The sequence below is a fragment of the Phoca vitulina genome, unplaced genomic scaffold (genome assembly GCF_004348235.1).
Source record: "Phoca vitulina isolate PV1807 unplaced genomic scaffold, GSC_HSeal_1.0 scaffold25, whole genome shotgun sequence".
Taxonomy (NCBI): domain Eukaryota; kingdom Metazoa; phylum Chordata; class Mammalia; order Carnivora; family Phocidae; genus Phoca; species Phoca vitulina.
Window position 1 is genome coordinate 4,864,822 of NW_022589728.1, and position 20,181 is coordinate 4,885,002.

General features: G+C 37.3%; 1 protein-coding gene across 1 annotated transcript in view; it reads right to left on the reverse strand.

Annotated features, from left to right (window-relative positions):
- PXDNL (peroxidasin like) overlaps window positions 1-20,181 on the reverse strand; it is a 453,123-nt gene that overhangs the window by 306,541 nt on the left and 126,401 nt on the right. Inside the window, exon 2 of the mRNA XM_032421891.1 lies at window positions 10,922-10,993. Coding sequence (XP_032277782.1) covers window positions 10,922-10,993 — 72 coding nt within the window. The remainder of the gene's footprint in view (window positions 1-10,921; window positions 10,994-20,181) is intronic.

Here is a 20,181-nt window from a genome sequence, read left to right on the forward strand (position 1 = left end):
AAATCTCCTAGCACAGAAAAGCCCAAGACCACAACGTTTCATTGGTGAATTCTACCAAATATTTTTTAAAAATAATTAATGACATTGTTTATGAAAATCTTACAAATAATGAGGGGCACCTGGGTGGCTCAGTCGGTTAAGCATCTGCCTTCAGCTCAGGTCATGATCCCAGGATCCTGGGATCGAGCCCCACATGGGGCTCCCTGCTCCACAGGAAGCCTGCTTCTCCCTCTCCCACTCCCCCTGCTTGTGTTCCCTCTCTCGCTGTGTCTATCTCTGTCAAATAAATAAATAAAATCTTAAGAAAAAAAAATCTTACAAATAATGGAATAGAGAGAACATTCCATGAGGCCAGTACTACCCTGATACCAAGCAGGATAAATACAATATAAGAATAGGGCCACCTGGGTGGCACAGTCGGTTAAGTGTCCAACTCTTGGTTTTGGCTCAAGTCATGAACTCAGGGTCATGGGATCGAGCCCCACATTGGGCTCCACAGTCAGTGTGGAGTCTAGTTGAGATTCTCCCTCTCCCTCTGTCCCTCCCCACTGTGCTCTCTTTCTCTCTCTCTAAAATAAATAAGTAAATATTAAAAAAAAAAAAAAACACAGTATGATAATAAAAAAGTCTAGTTTGTCTGATGTAAGTATGGCTATTCCAACTTTCTTTTGACATCCATTTGCATGATAAATGTTTCTTCATCACCTAACATTCAATCTGCAGGTGTCTTTAGGTCTAAAATGAGTCTCTTGTAGGCAGGGCATATAGATGGGTCTTGTTTTTTATCCATTCGGACACCCAATGACTTTTGATTGGAGCATTTAGTCCATTTACATCCAAAATAATTATTTTTTTTTAAGATTTTATTTATTTGAGAGAGAAAAAGAGAGAGAACATGAGCAGGGGGGAGGGGCAGAGAGAGAGGGAGAAGCAGACTCCCTACTGAGCAGGGAGCCAGACACAGGGCTTGATACCAGGACCCTGAGATCATGATCTGAGCCAAGGGTAGATGTTTAACAGACTGAGCTACCCAGGAGACCCTGAAAGTAATTACTGATAGATAAATATTTATTGCCATTTTATTACTTGTTTTGTCATTGTTTCTGGAGATTTTCTCTGATCCTTGCTCATCTTTGTCACTTGTGGTCTTTCCTTTCCACTCAAATTATAGGAAACAAACAGGGTGCTGGAGGGGAGGTGGTTGGGGGAATGGGGTAACTGCATGATGGGCATTAAGGAGGGTATTTAAAGTAATGAGCACTGAGTGACGTATGCAACTGATGAATCACTGAGTTCTACCTCTGAAACTAATAATACAGTATATGTTAATTAAATTGGATTTAATTTTTTTTTTTTTTTAATCAGAGGGTCCCCTTTAATATTTCCTGCTGGGCTGGCTTAGCAGTCATGAACTCCTTCAGTTTTTGTTTGTCTGGGAAACTCTCCTTCTATTCTGAATGACAACCTTGTTGGACAGAGGATTCTTGGCTGCAGATTTTTCCCATTCAGCACCTTGAATATAGCATACCACTCCTTCTGGCTTGCCAAGTTTCTGTTGAGAAATTTCCAGCTAGCTTATGGGTTTCCCCTTGTAAGTTAAGGACTTCTTTTGTCTTGCCGCTTTTAAGATTTTTCCTTTATCACCATATTTTGCCAATTTAATAACAATATGTCTTGGTGTTGGTCTGCTTTTGTTGATTTTGATGGGAGTTCTCTGTGCCTCCTGGATCTGGATGTCTGTTTTCTTCCCCATATTAGGGAAGTTTCTGGCTATTATTTCTTGAAATAAATTTTCTGCCCCCCTTTCTCTCTCTTATTCTTCTAGGACTCCTCTAATACGAATGTTTTTACATTTGATGAAGTCACTGAGTTCCCTAAGTCTATTCCTGTGTTGCATAATTCTTCTTCCTGTCTTTTGTCCACCTTCATTGCTTTCCATGACTTTGCCTTCTAGATCACTTCTAGATCATTCCTCTGCTTCTTCCAGCCTGCTGTTCATTGCATCAAGCTTGTTTCCAATCTCATTTATTGCATTCTTCATCTCTGTTTGATTCTTTTTTAACTCTTTTATATCCATGGTAAGAGTCTCACTGATGCCTTCTATTCTTTTCTCAAGTCCATTGAGTATCCTTATGATTGTTGCTTTCAATTCTCCATCAGGCATGTTACTTATATCTGTTTCACTTAGATCTCTGGGCCTTGCTTTATCTTGTTCTTTCATTTGGGATAAATTCATCCATCTTGGCATTTTGTCTTAGTCTCTGCATTCTTCTGTGTGCTAGAAAAGCCAATTATGTCTCCTGCTCCTGAAAGTAATGCCCTTATGAAGAAGAGGTCATGTAGTGCCCATGGCCTGGGGCCTCTTGTGCTCTGCTGTTTTGTTGTGCCTACTCTATCCCTCAGGTCAGTCATCTGCAGAGGCTCTCTTTGCCTGCTGTGGGTAGTGTTTGGTCCCTCATCTGAATGTGGCAAGTTTTAACTAGGTGTGTTGTGGTCTGCTTGTGAAATGAGACCTGACACCAACTCCACCAGAACTGAAGCCCTGTAGAACTCTCTGGTCAGGAGATGTAGTGTGGGCAGGGGCTTGTGCTGGTCTTCTTGCGGAGGGACCCACTGCACTGGGACTGAGGCAAGTTTGACTGAGAAGGGCAGTCCTGTCAGAGTGCAGGGAGTGGTACTTAGTGTAAGCAAGTCGGGCGGCCAGTGTGGCATGGTGCTGCCTCCCACCAGTGGCTCCATATTTATGCTGAGGCGCAGGGGAGGGAAATTGTGCTGGCCTGTTCTCCTGTTCCTAGAGAGGCATCTCTGTGAATGCTGCCTCCCAGGGGCACTATCTACGATGAGCAAATAATCTCCCCACTGTGTGCCCAGGTGTTCTTCAGATCACTCTGCCCCTGGGTTTTGCCTGCATTCTCTCCAGGATCAGGGCAGTACCCTCTAAGCTCTATCTCAGTCAAGCCTGCTGACCTTTAAAACTCTAGGCTTTAAGCCCTGCTGGTTGCTAGAATTCACAAAATTCAGCCCCTCTCATTTTCCAAGTCAATGGTTCTCCTTATGCATTCTCTCACGTGCTCCTCTCTCTCTCTTGCCCTCCTTTGCAACCACATCTAGCTGTATAATTCTAACTGTGCTAGCTCACAGGAATATAGTTTGTTCTATAGTTAATTTTGCATAACTTTAGGTTTACTAGGACTTGATTGGCTAGTAGGTTTAATCTGTTCATCTTTTTTTTCCCATAGTTTCTACCTCTCTTTAACATTATTAATTACTACATATTTATTATACACAATTTGGAAAAAAACAGAAAAGTAAAAAGGAGAGAAGAAATTGTGTACAATCTTCCCACCAAAATACTGTTTACTTATGGTTATCAATTTATGGTGAATATTTTAATGACCTCTTAAGTATATCACTTGATATTTTTCTATTAAAAAAAATGAAAACACTCATGTTCCCACCATACAAACCAAGAAATCAAACATCTTCAACATCACAGAAAATCCTTCATGCTTTCTTCCAGCCAGTAAACCTCAGCTTCTATCAACATAGAAAAGTCTGTATTTTGTTTGACCTGGTTTTGAACTTTTTATAAAAGGAATCATAACATGTGTATGCCCTCTTTTGTGTCTAGCATAATTCTTCCAAAATTTCATCTGCATGATTTATCTGTGTTGTTGCATGTGGTTATGATACATTCTTTTTATTTACTCTATAATATTCTATTGTGTGAATTTACTGCAATTTATTTATGGATAATTTGGCTTTTCTCCAGTTTTCAGTATTACAAATAATGTTTCTACCAAGTTCTTTTTTTTTTTTTTTTAAAGATTTTATTGAGGGAGAGAACAAGCGTATGGGAGAGGCAGAGCGAGACGGAGAAGCAGGATCCCCGCTGAGCAGGGAGCCCGATACGGGGCTCGATCCCAGGACCCTGGGATCATGACCTGAGCCGAAGGCAGACGCTTAACGACTGAGCCACCCAGGTGCCCCTCTACCAAGTTCTTATACATAATTTTGAAATACTATACTCCTTTCTGTGGATTATATGCTTATATGTGCAATTTCTGAGTCACCAGATGTACATGTATTTAGTTTTAGTGGATACTGCCATGTTCTAAAATAATTGAGCCAGTGTTCCATTATAAGTGGATATTTTGAGTGTTTTTTGTTGTAATGGAGGTGTGAGGTATCCTATTGTCATTTTATGTTGCATTTCCCTGATGCAAAGGGATGTTGAATACATCTTCATGAGTTTATTGGCCATGTGGATATTATAATTTGTCAAATGGCTGTTACATATTTTTTATTTGGGGTTTTTGTCTTTTACTTATTGATTTGTAAGAGCTCCTGATACAAATCCTTTATTGGATATACATAACTGCAAATATTCCAGGCTGTGGCTTCTTTTTTTATTCATAAAGGTGTCTTTGGTAAGCTGAAGTTCTTAATTTTAATGAAATCCAATTTATCAATCATTTTCTTTACTGTTATTGCTTTTTGTGTCTTCTGAGAAATGTTTGTCTGTCCTAAGGATATGAAGATTTTTTTCTGTTATCTTCTAGAATCCTTATTATTTTTATCTTTTACATGATCTATGATCCATCTAGAATTGATTATTGTATGTGAGCCAAAGTAGTGAAATAGTGCCAAAATCTATCTTTTTCATCATGGATATGCAAATAACTCTGCACCATTTACTAGATAATTGTCATTTTCCCACTGCAATGCAATACACATTTGTGACATCTCAGATAACCATTTACCTGTGGGTCTGTTTCTGGACTCTTCATTCTGTTTCATTTGTTTCTTTGTCATTGAACCAAACCCACACTTATAATTTCTTTTATTTATAATAACTCTTGATATCGAGTCTAAATCTTTCTACAACATCCTTCTTTACTACTTGATTAGCTATGTGTGGCCTTTTGTAGATTCAGCTTATAAACTTTCACAGAACAGCCTGCTGAGATTTGACTGGGGTTGCATTGAATCTATAAATCAAGTTGAAATGAAGTGATAATGTAACAATATCAAGTCTTCCAATTCATAATCATGATATATGTATTCATTTATTTCAGATTTCTTTAATTTCTCCCAGCAATCTGTTATAGTTTTCTCATCAAGTTATACATAATCTTTGTTGCATTTATTTCTACTTATCAAAATTTTTAATGTTATTACAAATTATATCACTTAAAAATTTCATTTTTGAAATGGTTGTTACTAGAATATAGACATATACTCAATTTTTTTTTTCACTGAGTTGTCTTTTTATTGAGATACAGGAATTCCTTATATGTTTTAGATACAGGTCCTTTGTCAGATCTATGCATTCCCAGTTTATGGATGGCCTTTTCACTTTCTGCCTTTTGATGATAAATGTTTTTTTTAATTTTTTTATTGTTATGTTAGTCACCATACAGTACATCATTAGTTTTTGATGTAATGTTCCATGAGTCATTATTTGCATATATCACCCAGTACTCATTACAACATATGCCTTCCTTAATACCCATCCCCGGGCTACCCTACCCCCCAACCCCCCCCGAAACTTGATTTTTTTATATCAATAAATTATTAATTTAATAACCAATCTGAATATTACTGTGTATTTCATGTATACACAAATATGACATAGGTAAATATTAATATTTCTCATGTTTGTTCTTTGTTCCTTTTACCTTTCTTGCTTTGTTTGTATTAATCAATAATTTTTATTATTTGATTTTTCTCTTATTAACTTCTTAAGTATACATTTTTTATTATTCTTGTAGTGGTTACCCCAGAAATTACAACAAGTATACTGACCTCATTAATGTCTACTTTTAGTTGATAATTTTAGCACTTTCTTTACAAAGAAAATACCTTAAAGCATTTTAATTCCATTTGACTTCCTCCTATATTTTGTCCTATTGTTATCATTTCTTTTAATTCTACATATGTTACATGCACATTATTATTATAAGAAATAAATGGGGTGCCTGGGTGGCTCAGTTGGTTAATCAACCAACTCTTGGTTTGAGCTCAGGTCATGATCTCATGGGTCATGGTATCAAAACCCAGGTTGGGCTCTGCACTCAGCAGGGAGTCTGCTTGAAGATTCTCTTCCTCTGCCCCTCCCCACACTGGTGTATGCTCAAACACTCTCTAAAATAAATAAATAAATCTTTAAAAAAAAGAAATAAATAATTTAAAGTTAGTCAAAATATTTACCCTTTATGTGTTCATTGTATCCTACACTTGGCATTTCCATTTTGCATCTTCTTCCTTCTGCCTGAGGGAAAAAGAATTTGCAGGCCTACTGAATGCAAATTATCTCAGCTTTTATGTCTCTGCAAATGTCTGTTTGTTTGGGTTTTTTACCTTCATTGTTAAAGGCTAATTTCCCTGTGAATAGAATTCAAGTCTTTCCATTATTTTTTTTCCCAGCAAAATGCTTTTCCATTGTTTTTAACTTTCACCATTTCCATGGCTATTTCTTAAAAGATAATGTATGTTTACCTAAAAAATATTTTCTTAAATGACCCTTTTGTCTTTAGTTTTCAGCAAGTATACTACAATGTGACTGAGTGTAGTTCTCTGTATATTTAGCCTACATAGTTTCATAAGGCTTCTTGAAACTGTTGACTTGTTATCTTTTGTTTTAGAGGAACATTGGTGTTTAAAATTTCTTCAAATATTGCCCCTGTCCTATTTTCTTTGTCATCTTCTGATTACATGTAGATATTTTTGTCATGTCCCTGTCTTTTACTCTCTTTTCTGTGTTTTCCATCTTTTTTCCCCCAATGTGCTTCTCTCTGGGTAATTTTTAATAACCTATCTTTCAGGACTCTGATTCTCCCTTCTGCCATATTCTAATCTATGATTGAATCAATCCACTCAATTCCTAAATGGAATGATCTTCTTAGGTCTAAGAAAAACATAGTAATTACTTCTTATCTGGTGAAAATTTTTATCATTTCATATATTACCTTAAATATGTTAATTCCAATTATTTTAAAGTCTGTGTTTTATAACTTCAAAATCTTAAACATAGCTTCTTTGGTTTTTTTTTTTTTTTTTCTCTTGGTTTTCCTGGCATGCTTAGACATCTTTCATTGACTGATGTGAGTGAAAAATTGTAGAGGGTTGGGATCATTTTATATTTTTTCCAGAGAAGGTTTGATTTGTTTTTAGGAGGCAGAAAAAATACAGCAGATCACCTTCACCCAGTCTAGAATGGTCCATTGCTTCTAGGGCATAGCTTTTTAGGAGTATAAAATTAAAACCAGGGGTATTGGGGCACCTGGGTGGCTCAGTCAGTTAAACATCTGACTCTTGGTTTTGGCTCAGGTCATGATCTCAGGATTGTGAGATCAAGCCTTCATCACAGAGTCTGCTTGTCCCTCTCCCTCTGCTCTCTCTCCCTCTCTTTTGCTCGCTCTCTCTCTCTTTTTAAAAATAAATAAATAAATAAAATCTTTAAAAAAAAAAATAAAACCAGGGGTATTTATCCGGGGTTTTTTTCTGTGATGGGCCCTAAAGTCTTCTTTTTGTTTCTCTGGTATATTGAAGTGGCCAAAATCTCTGATTAGCTTTTTAAGTCTTAATAGCTGCTTTCTCCTTGGCTTCCTAGTACCCTCTCTCTATGTGTTTCAGTTTTAAGTTAGCAAGTGCCTCAATGAAATGGCTGGCAAAATCTTCACCTCACTATTCTGCAGCTGCCTTCTTTCAGGTATCCTGGCCTTCTAGTGCTGGTTGTCTTGGTGGTCTTAAATTCCAATCTTTGTCTTCCCAGTCCAGTGAGACTGACATGAAATCTAGGCTATTGCCTTCTTTTCATCCTCCATGCTCTGCATCTTGATTTGGCAAATGGCCAGAGAAGGAAAAGTTGCACAGAAGGTTTGAGTCAGCTCAATGAGCTTCCTTTCTTTTCCAGATTTTAGCTACTCAAGTCTTGGCTGCTTTCATTGCCATCTGAACTTTCAAAGAGATGCTTTTTGTATTTTATTCAGATCTTTGAGATTTTTTTTCACCTGGATAGTTTGTATGATACTGGCTAACTCAGCATAAAACCATGTGTGGTTATTTTTTCATCTTAAAAGCAAGTTACAAAGTAAAGAAGTTACAAAGTGATCCAACCAAAGCCTTATTACTAATAATGGGTGGAAAGCCAAATCTAATCTACATGTTTCTATTATCCCAGAAATTAATGCCTGTTTTAAAATTGTCCTGCATACCTCCAACTAGAAAACTACAATAGTATTTACTGCAGGAAATTTTGTTCCCTTGCTACATCACAGAATAACCTTAAAGACAAATCAAATATCTTAACTAAAGTTATGGCTACTTAACAGAGTAACACCTTTGGCAAACCATTAAACATCAATCCTTCAAAGTCTTGAGAGAAAAGAAAACATTATGCCAGATCTTTAAATAAAAACAAATAAATGAAATAGTGACTGTTGATTCATCAGCATGATAAAAAGCTCTCAGAAATGAGGCATAGTGAAGATTTCTCATCACATTATATAAAACATAATATCATACCTTATAATAATATCTTATTTGAGAAATATTTTAAATATTGAGATTTTCTTACAAAATTTGGTAATTTGGTAGTTTAAAAAAAAAAAACATACAACAAGGAACTCAGTAATTACACCAGCTAAAAGGTTTATTTTTCCCTAACTTTCATGAACATACCTGCATTATAAGTATAACTCTGTTGGGTCCTCAGAACTCATTGAGCAACTGGGGCTTCACCACACAGGTCTAGCACAAGTTATCTCCAACCCCAGCAGTCTTCCAGTGTCCCATTTCTGACCTCACTTCTTTCCTTCTTACACAACTTACTACTTAAGTTATCCATCACCTGTTATTCCAGGGAACTAGCCTTCCTAAAATCTATCATGAGAAACCATACAGACCAGCAGTTAACAGATCAATGTGTGTGTGAATCCTGACTTTGCCCCTTTCTAGATGTATGAATGTGGGTAAATTACACTACAGTTATTAGTCTCAGTTTCCTAATCTGTAAAATGGAAATAATAACATCTATCACACAGTATGAAATGGAGTGAGAAATGGAGCTAATATACATAAAGCAACCAGTAGAGAATGAGGCTTGTAATTAACACCACAAATGATAATTATTTCATTTTGGTTTTTTAATAAAAATATTTAGACACAAATTAATAATAAGTATGGTTTCTACCAAATGAGGAGATGGACTGTTCATTAATAATTACACTGTTATGGGGCGCCTGGGTGGCTCAGTCGTTAAGCGTCTGCCTTCGGCTCAGGTCATGATCCCAGGGTCCTGGGATCGAGTCCCACATCGGGCTCCCTGCTCTGCGGGAGGCCTGCTTCTCTCTCTCCCACTCCCCCTGCTTGTGTTCCTGCTCTCGCTATGTCTCTCTCTGTCAAATAAATAAATAAAATCTTTAAAAAAATAAATAAATAAAAATAATTACACTGTTATGTGCTGTAACTCCAAAATGTGGCCAAACTGCAATAAAGATCATTACTTTGTTACACTCCTCAAAAAACTTTTAAGTGGCAACTATATTGGAAGAATGGATTTGATAACACTTGGTAACATTTGATTAATTAATAAGATATTTGGTTTTCTATCATCTACATATCTCAGTAGATATGTAGATTGAACGCTTCAATGAAGGTGTTCCCCAAGTGTCAGACCCCCTGGAGATACTCGTTAAAATGCAAATCTTTAGGTCTCTCCTGAGAAGTCTTAAATCAGAATCTTTGGGGAAGAGGACTAGGCATCTTCATGTCCACAAGCTCTCCAGGAAAATTTTTTATATATTATGGTTTGAGAACAACTGCTTTATTGTTAAGTAAGAAATAAACCTTGCAGTCCTTACTTCCTTATGCTCTTACATCACCCCAACCAGAGATATTGTGATAAAGTATATATATTCAGGCATCAGTTATTGGAGAGAATCCAGGTGGGAAAAGTACAAGTATAAAGTTATAATCTCAACCCTGAAGTTAGAAGGACTAGCTTGGCTGTAATAAGGTGATAAATTCAGCTAGGTTGAAAATATTATTAACTCAATTATGAAAATATTATGTCAAGAAGATTGATGTACCCACATAGTTCTAACAACACTGTATATTCTTAACTTCCAGTGATTTTACCTTACGGATTAATCTAAGTGCAACATAAGTAATTTTAAATACTGAGCAATGTTAATACCTGTAAGCCCCCTGTCATCATCTATCATAGCATTCTACTCTCTTCCATTATAGTAGTTGCCATATTTTTATTACATGTTTTACAGTTTTTACAGTTGATCTTTGTTTACTGATTATCTGCAAGGTCAGATTATCTGCTATACCATAGCAGACTCCTGTGTATTTTGGTCTGGACCCAAAGCCAGCAAACTGCTAAGTAGACCACAGATAATAAAATCTCTTGAATGAATAAAATGAGTATTTTTACACATTGAAAATTTTTATCAGAACTTAACCATAAAGTTGTAGCTTTTCCTCAAAATACATGATTTTAAAGATATTTGTGGTATTACAAATAAGGAGATGCAGTGGCATGTTGGTGAAAGTATGGACTTTGTAATCACAAGACCATGAATTTTAATTTCATGCCTATTGCTTTGGCTATGAGACCCATAGACAAATTATTTAACTATTCTTTCTCTCAGTTTCTTCATCCATGAAGCTTTTCTAAACAAATAGAATATAAAGGACAATTAGATAAGTAGGAATTTCTCCCAGATTCAGAAGGTAACAAAAATATAGGCAGTGGAAAGAAGCAGAGAATTTCTGGTTACGAGAGCACCAGCAAGTTTTCACTCCCATACTAGCTGTTCTTTACTCTCCAAATGACTTTTTATGGCAAACTGCAATGCAACTACATTGTATTTTTAGAAACCTCACAGATAAGCGATTAAGTACTCACAGAGTGTTCAAATTCTTGAGTTTCTTGAAGGCACTCCCATGAATTTCTCGTATTCTGTTAAACCTCAAGTCTCTGGGAACATAAAAAGAGGGAGAAAGATTATAATATGTGAATTCCAGTGGTGCTATTATTTCCAGAAACTTGAAAACTAATTCTCCTTTTATAGCCAAATTATGGCACTAAAGGACTAAACATAAGACAGAATTAGGTACATTATGCATAATCATTAGGCAGGTACATTGTTTATAGCAGATTATGCGTATCAGGAGCTATATGCTAGTCCCAAGGTGCCAGACAAGTGCAGCTACTTACAGAGCTCTTCAAAGTGTTAAAGGCAGTTATACCATTTCCTTTAGGTTATATTTATATGGCACTAAGACAAATTCTATATATGGCAACATGCCAATTGAGCATAATTAATTTGGACAATATTGATAGATCAGATGTCACTTATCAATTCAACATAACACCATTACTTGGGTTTAGGCAAAATTATTATTAATTAGTTAACTTTTCTTCATAGTCCAGGAATATAACAGCCTTCTAAGGAAGTATTAAAACAAGTCAACAAAACAATTAGTGTAAGAGACAACCAACATTCTCTTTCATCAATTAATTCATTATTTTATTCAGCATGTAAATTATTGAGTGCTAACTACGTGCCACATATTGTGTTACGTAATAGGGACACAAAGATGTGCAATATATGGTCCCTGCTACTGAGCAGGCACAGTTGAATTGAGGATTACAAACAAATAATTACAGCACTAGTATATAAAGTATTAGTGGCACAACAGAGCAACAAACAAAATGCTCTGCACAGATAGCCAACTTAGGTATTGGTCTGCCTAGACCCTCTCTATCAGTGGGAGAAGAACCCACTCTGCTGCCTATGATTTTGGTGGAAATGTTAATCAGGTGCTCTTCAAGAGGGTGACTAAAGCCAGACATTAGTGTGTCAGGAAAACAAACACAAAAGGAAAAACAAAAAACTAAATATCTACTTCCCCTCAACTAACTTCTCAAAATAAAATTTTTCACCACCATAAAAAAGAGTTCTTGATTCAAAATCTTTGTAAGATTACCTTAAAATTCTATCATTTTATGTTTCTCTTGAGTTGACTTTGGAAGAATATGTACAATTTTATAGGAGCTTTTTCAATTAAAATCATTCAATTAAATCCTGACACCAAGAAATAAAAAAGATGCATGAAATTTTTTCAAAGGTATTCAATTAAAATAACTCAAAGTGAATATACCTCTTTGTAAGATGGAATATACTGCTTAAACATCATACATTGTTATTCGATGTGTCTGTACTATATTTTTAAAAGAAACTTTATAAATGATGTGAAATTCTCACTATAAACATATAAGAGACAAAGTTATATAAATCCAAATACCCTAGACCCATGGTTTCCCTTCAACACAGTAGCTTTAAATTACAAAAAGGACTCTCCTCTCACATCAAACCATAAATCCTAATAGTCCTCCCAAACTGAGCTTCCAACAAGAAAGGAGTAAATATAAAAGGATAAATCACTTTCCTTTTTTTAGGCTTTGAAATTTTTTAAAAATTCAGAAAAGTACAAATAAGAAAAGAATACTCTTTATTGTCCATATCCAGAATTAACAACTGCTTTCACTTGATACAGTTGCTTCTATTCATAGTTCCACACATTTTTATTTTGACTACACAAATCACATGTAAAAATATATTACAGGTAAAGTAAAAGTCTCTTTTAACCACTATCTTAATTTTAGCTATATCTCCTTTTCCCTCATATAATCTCTCTCCTGAGTGTGATGCCTCTCTTCAGACACACAAACATACATAGGGATATGAATAAATATAAGTAAAATGTATACATATAAAAATATGAAAACAAACATAATATAAGTAAATATAAAATATTTAGTGTTTTTAAATTTACAAAAGTGGTATCAAACTTTATATAGTTTTTAAAACTTCTTTTTTCCCCCCTCTACTGCATCTCTTCTAGGCCATTCCTTGGCACATAAAGATCTAGATATTTGTCCCCATCTGTTCTGTAATATTCCACTATGCAGACAGGCCACCGTTCATTTATATATTCCCTTACTGACAGCCATTTTGACTGTTTTCAATTTTTTACAACATTTACAAATAATATTTCAATAAACATGCATGCATGTCTCCTTGTGCACATGAAGAAATGTTTCTCTGGAAATATTTAGAATTATGACTGCTAGATCATAGTGTATGCACAGCTTCAGTTTTACGAAATGATGCCAATTCCAAATTTATTTTCAATGAGATCCTACAGCAGTAATATAAGTAATTAAAAATAATGCAAAAAGATGCTTGAAGTAATCACCAAATTTAAACTTTTCACTGGATTGATTTAAGAGTCAAGGTGTTAAGTATGTTGATTATCAAAATTCCCTCCTGTCTTCACTAGCAAGCAAAGGTCTCCTGCCACAAGAATAGTGTGGCAAGGTGTCCACTGTCCCAAGGGTTATTCAGGGGACTGTGAGATACATGACCCACAGTTCTCATTGCTCAGGCAGCCACAGGGTACTTCTTCCAGAGAAGCAAAACACACTGAGAGACCCAAAGATTATTTCCCCATTGACTTAAACTCCCATAAGCATATTCAAATGCACCAAAGTTAGCATGTTAACATTCATCTTCTTTGCTAGTATATTCTACCACATAAACTTGTGTAGTTAGGTATATTAAAAACTAAAACTCTAAGGAAAGACTTCCCTTCCTAATTTCAATTGTTGCATTTAGGATTGCATATGGGGCATTACACAATTGCTGAAAGTAGTATTTACCATACCTTTTTATGAAATTACACTAAAAGATCATCTGAATTCAAATGACCACCAAATTTGGATCATGCTACCTTCTGTGTAAATAAGTTTATACAAAAATATAATTTATTTTCCCATATTGCCTCTATTATGTTCAAGATGGATCACTAAAATTTCACCCACACAAAATTTGTCATTTATATAAAACTTCCCTTAGCATAAGTTGTAGCATTATATTTTCACTCTTTGCATAGAGTGAAAATTGAATTTTTATATATCCTGCACAATTCATCCCTTTATGATATATGTAATATTGATAAAATAATATTCATAAAAATAATAATTATTATTTAGCACAATTTTCATCCCATTCATTGTTCACTGGAATCCAATTTAGAAGCAACTTTAGGAAATGCACCAAGATGAAAACAGAGCACATGGTGCTTACTGGCAGTGGTTAAACATGAGTTTGTCTGTCTATCTGTCTGTCTGGCCTGCCCACCCCCATCTAAAGCTGCTAAAGCTGGAGAAGAAATGTTTAATGATTTTTATGGTGAGAAATTTGGAATTGATGTTTTTAACCAATAAGAGATGGGTTTTAGTTCAAATTCAATCCAGAAGAATCTCCTTCCAAAAAGAGTTTTAAATGATTCTCCCATTGTACACAGGGGGCAGAGAACAAGCATGGATGGACAGCAATGAGAACTAAGCTCAAACAAATTAATATAGCTCAAGATCATGTTATTTAGTTCCTCCAGGGAACAGGGCACACCACGCCCATATCACCACCCATTACACACCCTCTGGGTGGGTTAGATAGAGTTATACTATGTCTGTGTGGAAAAGTCCAGCGAAAGACCTCACAGAGGGATAGAGAGGCTAGACCTTGCCCAGAGGTCTGAGATTCCCAGTATATTTTATAAATGCCAAACATAGGGCATACTTTTGAAAACATTAAACAAGTGGGTATTTAAACATAAAAAATAAAATTGTAATTGCCCACAGATGGTAGTCCAGTTTAAGTTGTGAGATGAATGCGATGCTCTTGAAAAACACTATCAGCCTGCCCTGGGACTGAATGCATAGGCCATTAGGAGATAAAATCAAAGTCTAAATTTGAGTTCTTGAAGGTGATACCCAGGCTAACAGATTGTCTGGTCCCGCTGTGGTATGGGTCCTCCTAATAGTGCCCTGGTTGGAGATGGCCTTCAGGTTTATTGTGAGTAGATGCCTGAGCTAAAGGGGCCCTTTCCTAGACATTTTAGCTAAGAATCTAGCACTGAGAGAGCAAAACAAATAAGGGAAACTCTCAGAGAGCACCAACTTAGGCAGGCTGATTTCAGTCTGAGTGTGCTACTTGTTTCCTCATAAGTGAGAAATATTCATTCTGGCAGAAAGCCTATCTTCATGAAAAAAAGATCAAGCAGATCCATACTTGAGCCAAAAGCATTCCTGTTGAAGGCGGGGATGCAACTAAGTCACCGTAAAGTCAAAAGCATAAAACTGCAGAAAAAAAGTAAGCAGGTTCTTGTCTCCCCTGGTTTCCAGGAAGGGTGGGAGGGAATGAGATGACTGCTGATAGCCCGGCCATCATCATCTCTCCCAGGAGCACACACCTGTGCACTCCTGCCTCCTGTCTGTCTCTGGAGTCAAAGTCATATGTGTACTCTGCTCCCTGCAGCCAGGTTCCCTGTTACTCTGATCCTAACTCCTAGAGCTGCCCTGGCCTCCATCTCTTTTCTCAGCTGTTATCCCACGTGCCGTTCCCTCATCCATGGTGTCTAGACTGACCAGACCTTGGAATCAGGGGAAGAACGTAAGAGATCTCTCCACAACCTCTCCTGCTGCCCTAAAACATCTTCTTTATCTTTCCATCTTGCAGCCCTTTCAGGGTAGGAACTGGAAAAACATTTTCCAGGCCTGAGGAAGAGAAGTTGGAAGACACCACTCGATGCATGGCTTGCCTATTTCCAATCATGTTCTTTGGTTTTCCCTGACCTCAGGTTCATTTTCTGCCTACCAAGTGTCAAGCAGCCAGAGCTTGAGTCTATCATCCATTGCTGTTTGTCTGGCCTGATGTTAACCTGTTATGAAGGGTAATTTATGTGTCAACTTGACTAAGCCATGGTACCCAGATTTTGGTCAAACACCAGTCTAGATGTTGCTGTGAAGGTATATTTTTATACGTGATTAACATCAAAATCAGTAGACTTTGAATAAAGCAGATACCCTCCATAATGTGGATCCTAAAGTGATCATCTGATCACTTAAAGTCCTTAAGAGGAAAAGATGGAAGAAGAAAAGATGCCCTGAGAAAGGGGGAATTCTGCCTCCAGACAGCCTTCACACTTGAGCTGCAAATCAACTCTTCCCTGGGTCTCCAGCCTGCCAACCTCCTCTTCAAAATTCAGACTTGCTAGCCCCCACAAGAGCATGAGCCAATTCTTTAAAATGAATCCCTCTCTTTTTTCTTGCTCTGTCTTGGAAAGATCCTATTGATCTCCTCATTCTATTGGTTCAGTTTCTCTAGAAAACCCTAATATATCCAATATGACCCTCCTGGCTAAAGTGAAAGTGATGGTGTCCATTCATTCCTTCATTCAGTGTAGCTTTTCTGCAGACATGGCCCACACTTGGCCAAGCGCCATCCCTCTCCCCCTAAGGGAGAGGCAAGTAGTTTCAATGAATGAAACATGCCATGGGTAAGAAAGGATTGAACCCCGGGCTAGGGAGGCTCAACAAAGCTTTCCAAATCTGTATGGAATATGCACAGTCACTGAAGGGCCTCCCAAGGTCAGATTTGCATCTTGGAATTCTCTGAGGAGGGTGGCTCTGAGGGGTCTCCACTCCTGACAAGGTGCTGCTGCAGTGTTCAAGTGAAAATCATCACTAGCTGTACTGAGACCACCAAGTGAGGAGCACAAGAAAGGAAGGGCAGGTCTCATGTGAACATTGCCTGGGCTTGGTGCTGGGTCGATAGTACCGGCATTTTTCCTTTTTTTTTTTCACATGTTTGATACTTACCTACATATCTTCAATAATGGCTAAAGTGTCTACACATAAATCACAATAGTATAAAGACTTCAGAAGATATTAGAACAACCTTATAATAGTTTCTCAATCTAGCTTCTTCATTTTGCTCTTCAATGAAATTTCCAGCCCAGCTCCATGCTATTTTCCAGAAATGGATTATAATCACCTCTCAAACTATGAATTAAACCAATTTGGATTGAAGCTCTTTCCACTGCATTTGTTCACAAAATCTCCAGGATGAGGAAATCAATTAAACGAAGGGTCTTAAAGCACTGAGAGCCATCAGGTGCTCCTAGAAAGTTAAAATTAGAAGGTAACAGGGGAACACACACACACACACACACACAAAGACTTAGGTTGTACTTTTCTCTAATATACCAGTTTCTTACAAGAAATAAGTAGTGCTATTACAATCTTGAAGAACTTGAACTTTTTAAAAAGAAGTTGTCTTACAGATTAATTAGTCCAACCTCTGACTCTATGTGTAAGACAAGAGGGAAAAGTAAAGGGGAGAGGAGAGAAGTGGAATACGAGTACATATTCATCCTGGCTAAATCTTAACACTAACTTTTCAAGGCAGTTATTAATATGTTGATTTCAGAGCTGGAACATTTCATTCAAAATATTTCACTCACCTCAAAGCAAAGCAAGTGGCCATGGGGAATGGCTCCCAATTAATTGTGTCTGCTTACAAAGCAGGCACTGTCTACAGACTCCCACCTTACCTTAAACTCCTCCTGAGGAAAACAGGCCCAGGACAAAGGAAGGGCACATTCATCATCTGCCAGCCACTGAGGACCAGAGGTTGTATCAGAAAACAGTTTTCCTTGTTTTCATTTTAGTATAATTTCCACCTCATTATCCTAAACCAAATTCCCACTTCCCTCAGACAGGCCAGTTAGCATTCCATTTAAATCCTTTGTCTTTCAGAGATTATGTGGTTAGAATTAACAAACACCCCTGATGTGCACAAATGAGCTAACAATGATAAAGTCAATGGAAGTTGTGAACCAGTCCAAGGTAAGTCAGTATGAACACGAGTGTCCAGCTGCACTACTCAGGTCATTAAAGACATCCAAATGTAAAAGAAAGCATTATAATTTTGAAGCATGGTGTTCCTGTCTGTGGAAACCTAAAGAGAACAGACAACCCGACAAAATAGTTCCAGACTTTTTTCTTTCTTTATGTACCTGGTCCTTCCAGCAGATGTCACTAAAGGGCAGTCCTCTTTTCTAGGTCCAATAAATGATTTCAAGGGAGATGAGGTGGTTTAATGTGTCCTAAATGTCACAGTGCCGGAAGGACTAGACTGCAGGCTGAATAGCGTTCGCTGAATCCCATTCATTTGCATGTGAAAATAGCAGCCAGCAGCAAAGTTTCACTCTGAGGTGATAATATACCACATTGCATAAAGTAATGTCTTTTGGGGAATAAGAAGCTGTGACTCAATTTTGACCCAAAACTCAAATGTAACCTCTTGAATGTAAAGACATTGCTAACTTTGTCATTTAGGTGAAAATATATTTCAAAATAATAAGATTTAACTTTTCAAATTAATTACTTAACATAATTCATACTATTAGGATCATTATGATACTACGCAACAATGTTAATGTTTCTGTCCCCTCTTTTCATGTTAAGCATGGCTTGTCTGAATGCCCCTGTGCTTGGGAGAGTGGCCAACACCCTTGGATCCCACTAGACAAGTATGCCTCATGAGCCAATAAACACAGTCTGAAAGAATATTACAGAATCCCTGAAATCAGACTTGGTTATATTTTTATCTTGGATTACATGTATCTTTTTTTTTTTTTAAGATTTTATTTATTTATTTGACAGATAGGTAGAGAGCACAAGTAGGCAGAGTGGCAGGCAGAGGGAGAGGGAGAAGCAGGCTCTCCGCTGAGCAGGGAGCCGGATGTGGGGCTCGATCCCAGGACCCCGAAGACAGCCGCTTAACCGACTGAGCCACCCAGGCGTCCCAAGGATTACATGTATCTTGTTTGTCCTTCCTGTTTCCTACTACTGGGTTGCTACTTTGTTCTGGGGCAGTCAGAAAGATGTCCCCTGACCTGGTTCTCCACCATGTATTTGATGGCCAAGGATTTGTCAGGGGTGAGATTCACTTCTGGGGTGCCCTGTGCCACAGGATAAAGTTGATCTTATTTGAATGTCACATATCTAGCTCCATACCTCTCTGCCTGTCCCCAGGCACCCTGGAGTGAAATAGGCCAAACGTTTTAATCACATGTTGGTCACACTGTTTCATAACTCTACATATGTGCACATGCTGTTCCTTTATTTGGAATACCCTTCCCTTTCTTCTCTATCACATGCTCAAGAATCCTCCAAGACGACATGCAAATATCACCTCCATGATAACGTTGAAGGCATCACTTTTGGAGTAGCCTCACAGTTGGTCAGAAGGAAGCACAGCCAGTGATAGCAGCTCTGTCACCTGCCGTATCTACTTGGGCGTCCCTCACCGTCAATGCCCAGACTGTCTTCCACAATGCAATGTTGGCATGCGCCTCCAAATCCATCCTTTATTTCCTCGGGGAAACATTCCTTGACAACTTCTCTCTGGGGTTCTATGTGCTCCTTCAAGGCCTTTGCAATGGGAGGCAGTTTAGTGCTGTGGTTCGGAGTGCAGACTTCAGAACCAATGAAGCACACTCAATTTGGTCTTGGCCTCTCCCAGCCATGTGACTTCGGACAAGCCCATACTCTCTCTGGGGTTCCTCATCATAAACTGTGGACAATGATACTCAGCCCATTGTATTAAATATCAGAATTCACACAAATCATTTAGAATAGTGCCTAACATGTGGTAAATGTTAGCAGTTGTAACATTACCATCATCAATATAAATTCTGTTATTATAACATTTTAAATACAACATTTGTAATTTTCTAATTATAGTGTCTGTGCTTCCCACCCAACACAGCTAAATTGGGAGCTCCTTAAGAGCAGCGAATATGTCTAAGTCATCTTTGTATACATAGCACAAAGTTTGCATCCCGAGCATAAGTACTGAGACAGATAATTTAATAATAACAACCACAACAATAATAGTGGGATGAATCAGCTATGGTCCATAATAGGCAAAATAGGAAATACTAGAAATATAAAACAAATGAAAAGTTAGGTTTCAGTTCAGTTGCATACAAGATGCTCATCCGTAGATGAAAACTCAACTTTTGTAAATATTAGTGATAACATACTCTAATTCAAAATCCATTTTTCAGAAAGAAAAGAGAAATTCAGTTAACTGAATGTATAGTTTTTCCTTTATGAAGCTAGACACGGACACTTGCAGTTCTGTACCTGAGCGTCACACACCAGATTGGCCTGACTATTGGGAAATGTGACCTGTATGCCAGAGACAATGACTGGAAATCAAATCTCTATATACAACTACTTAATTC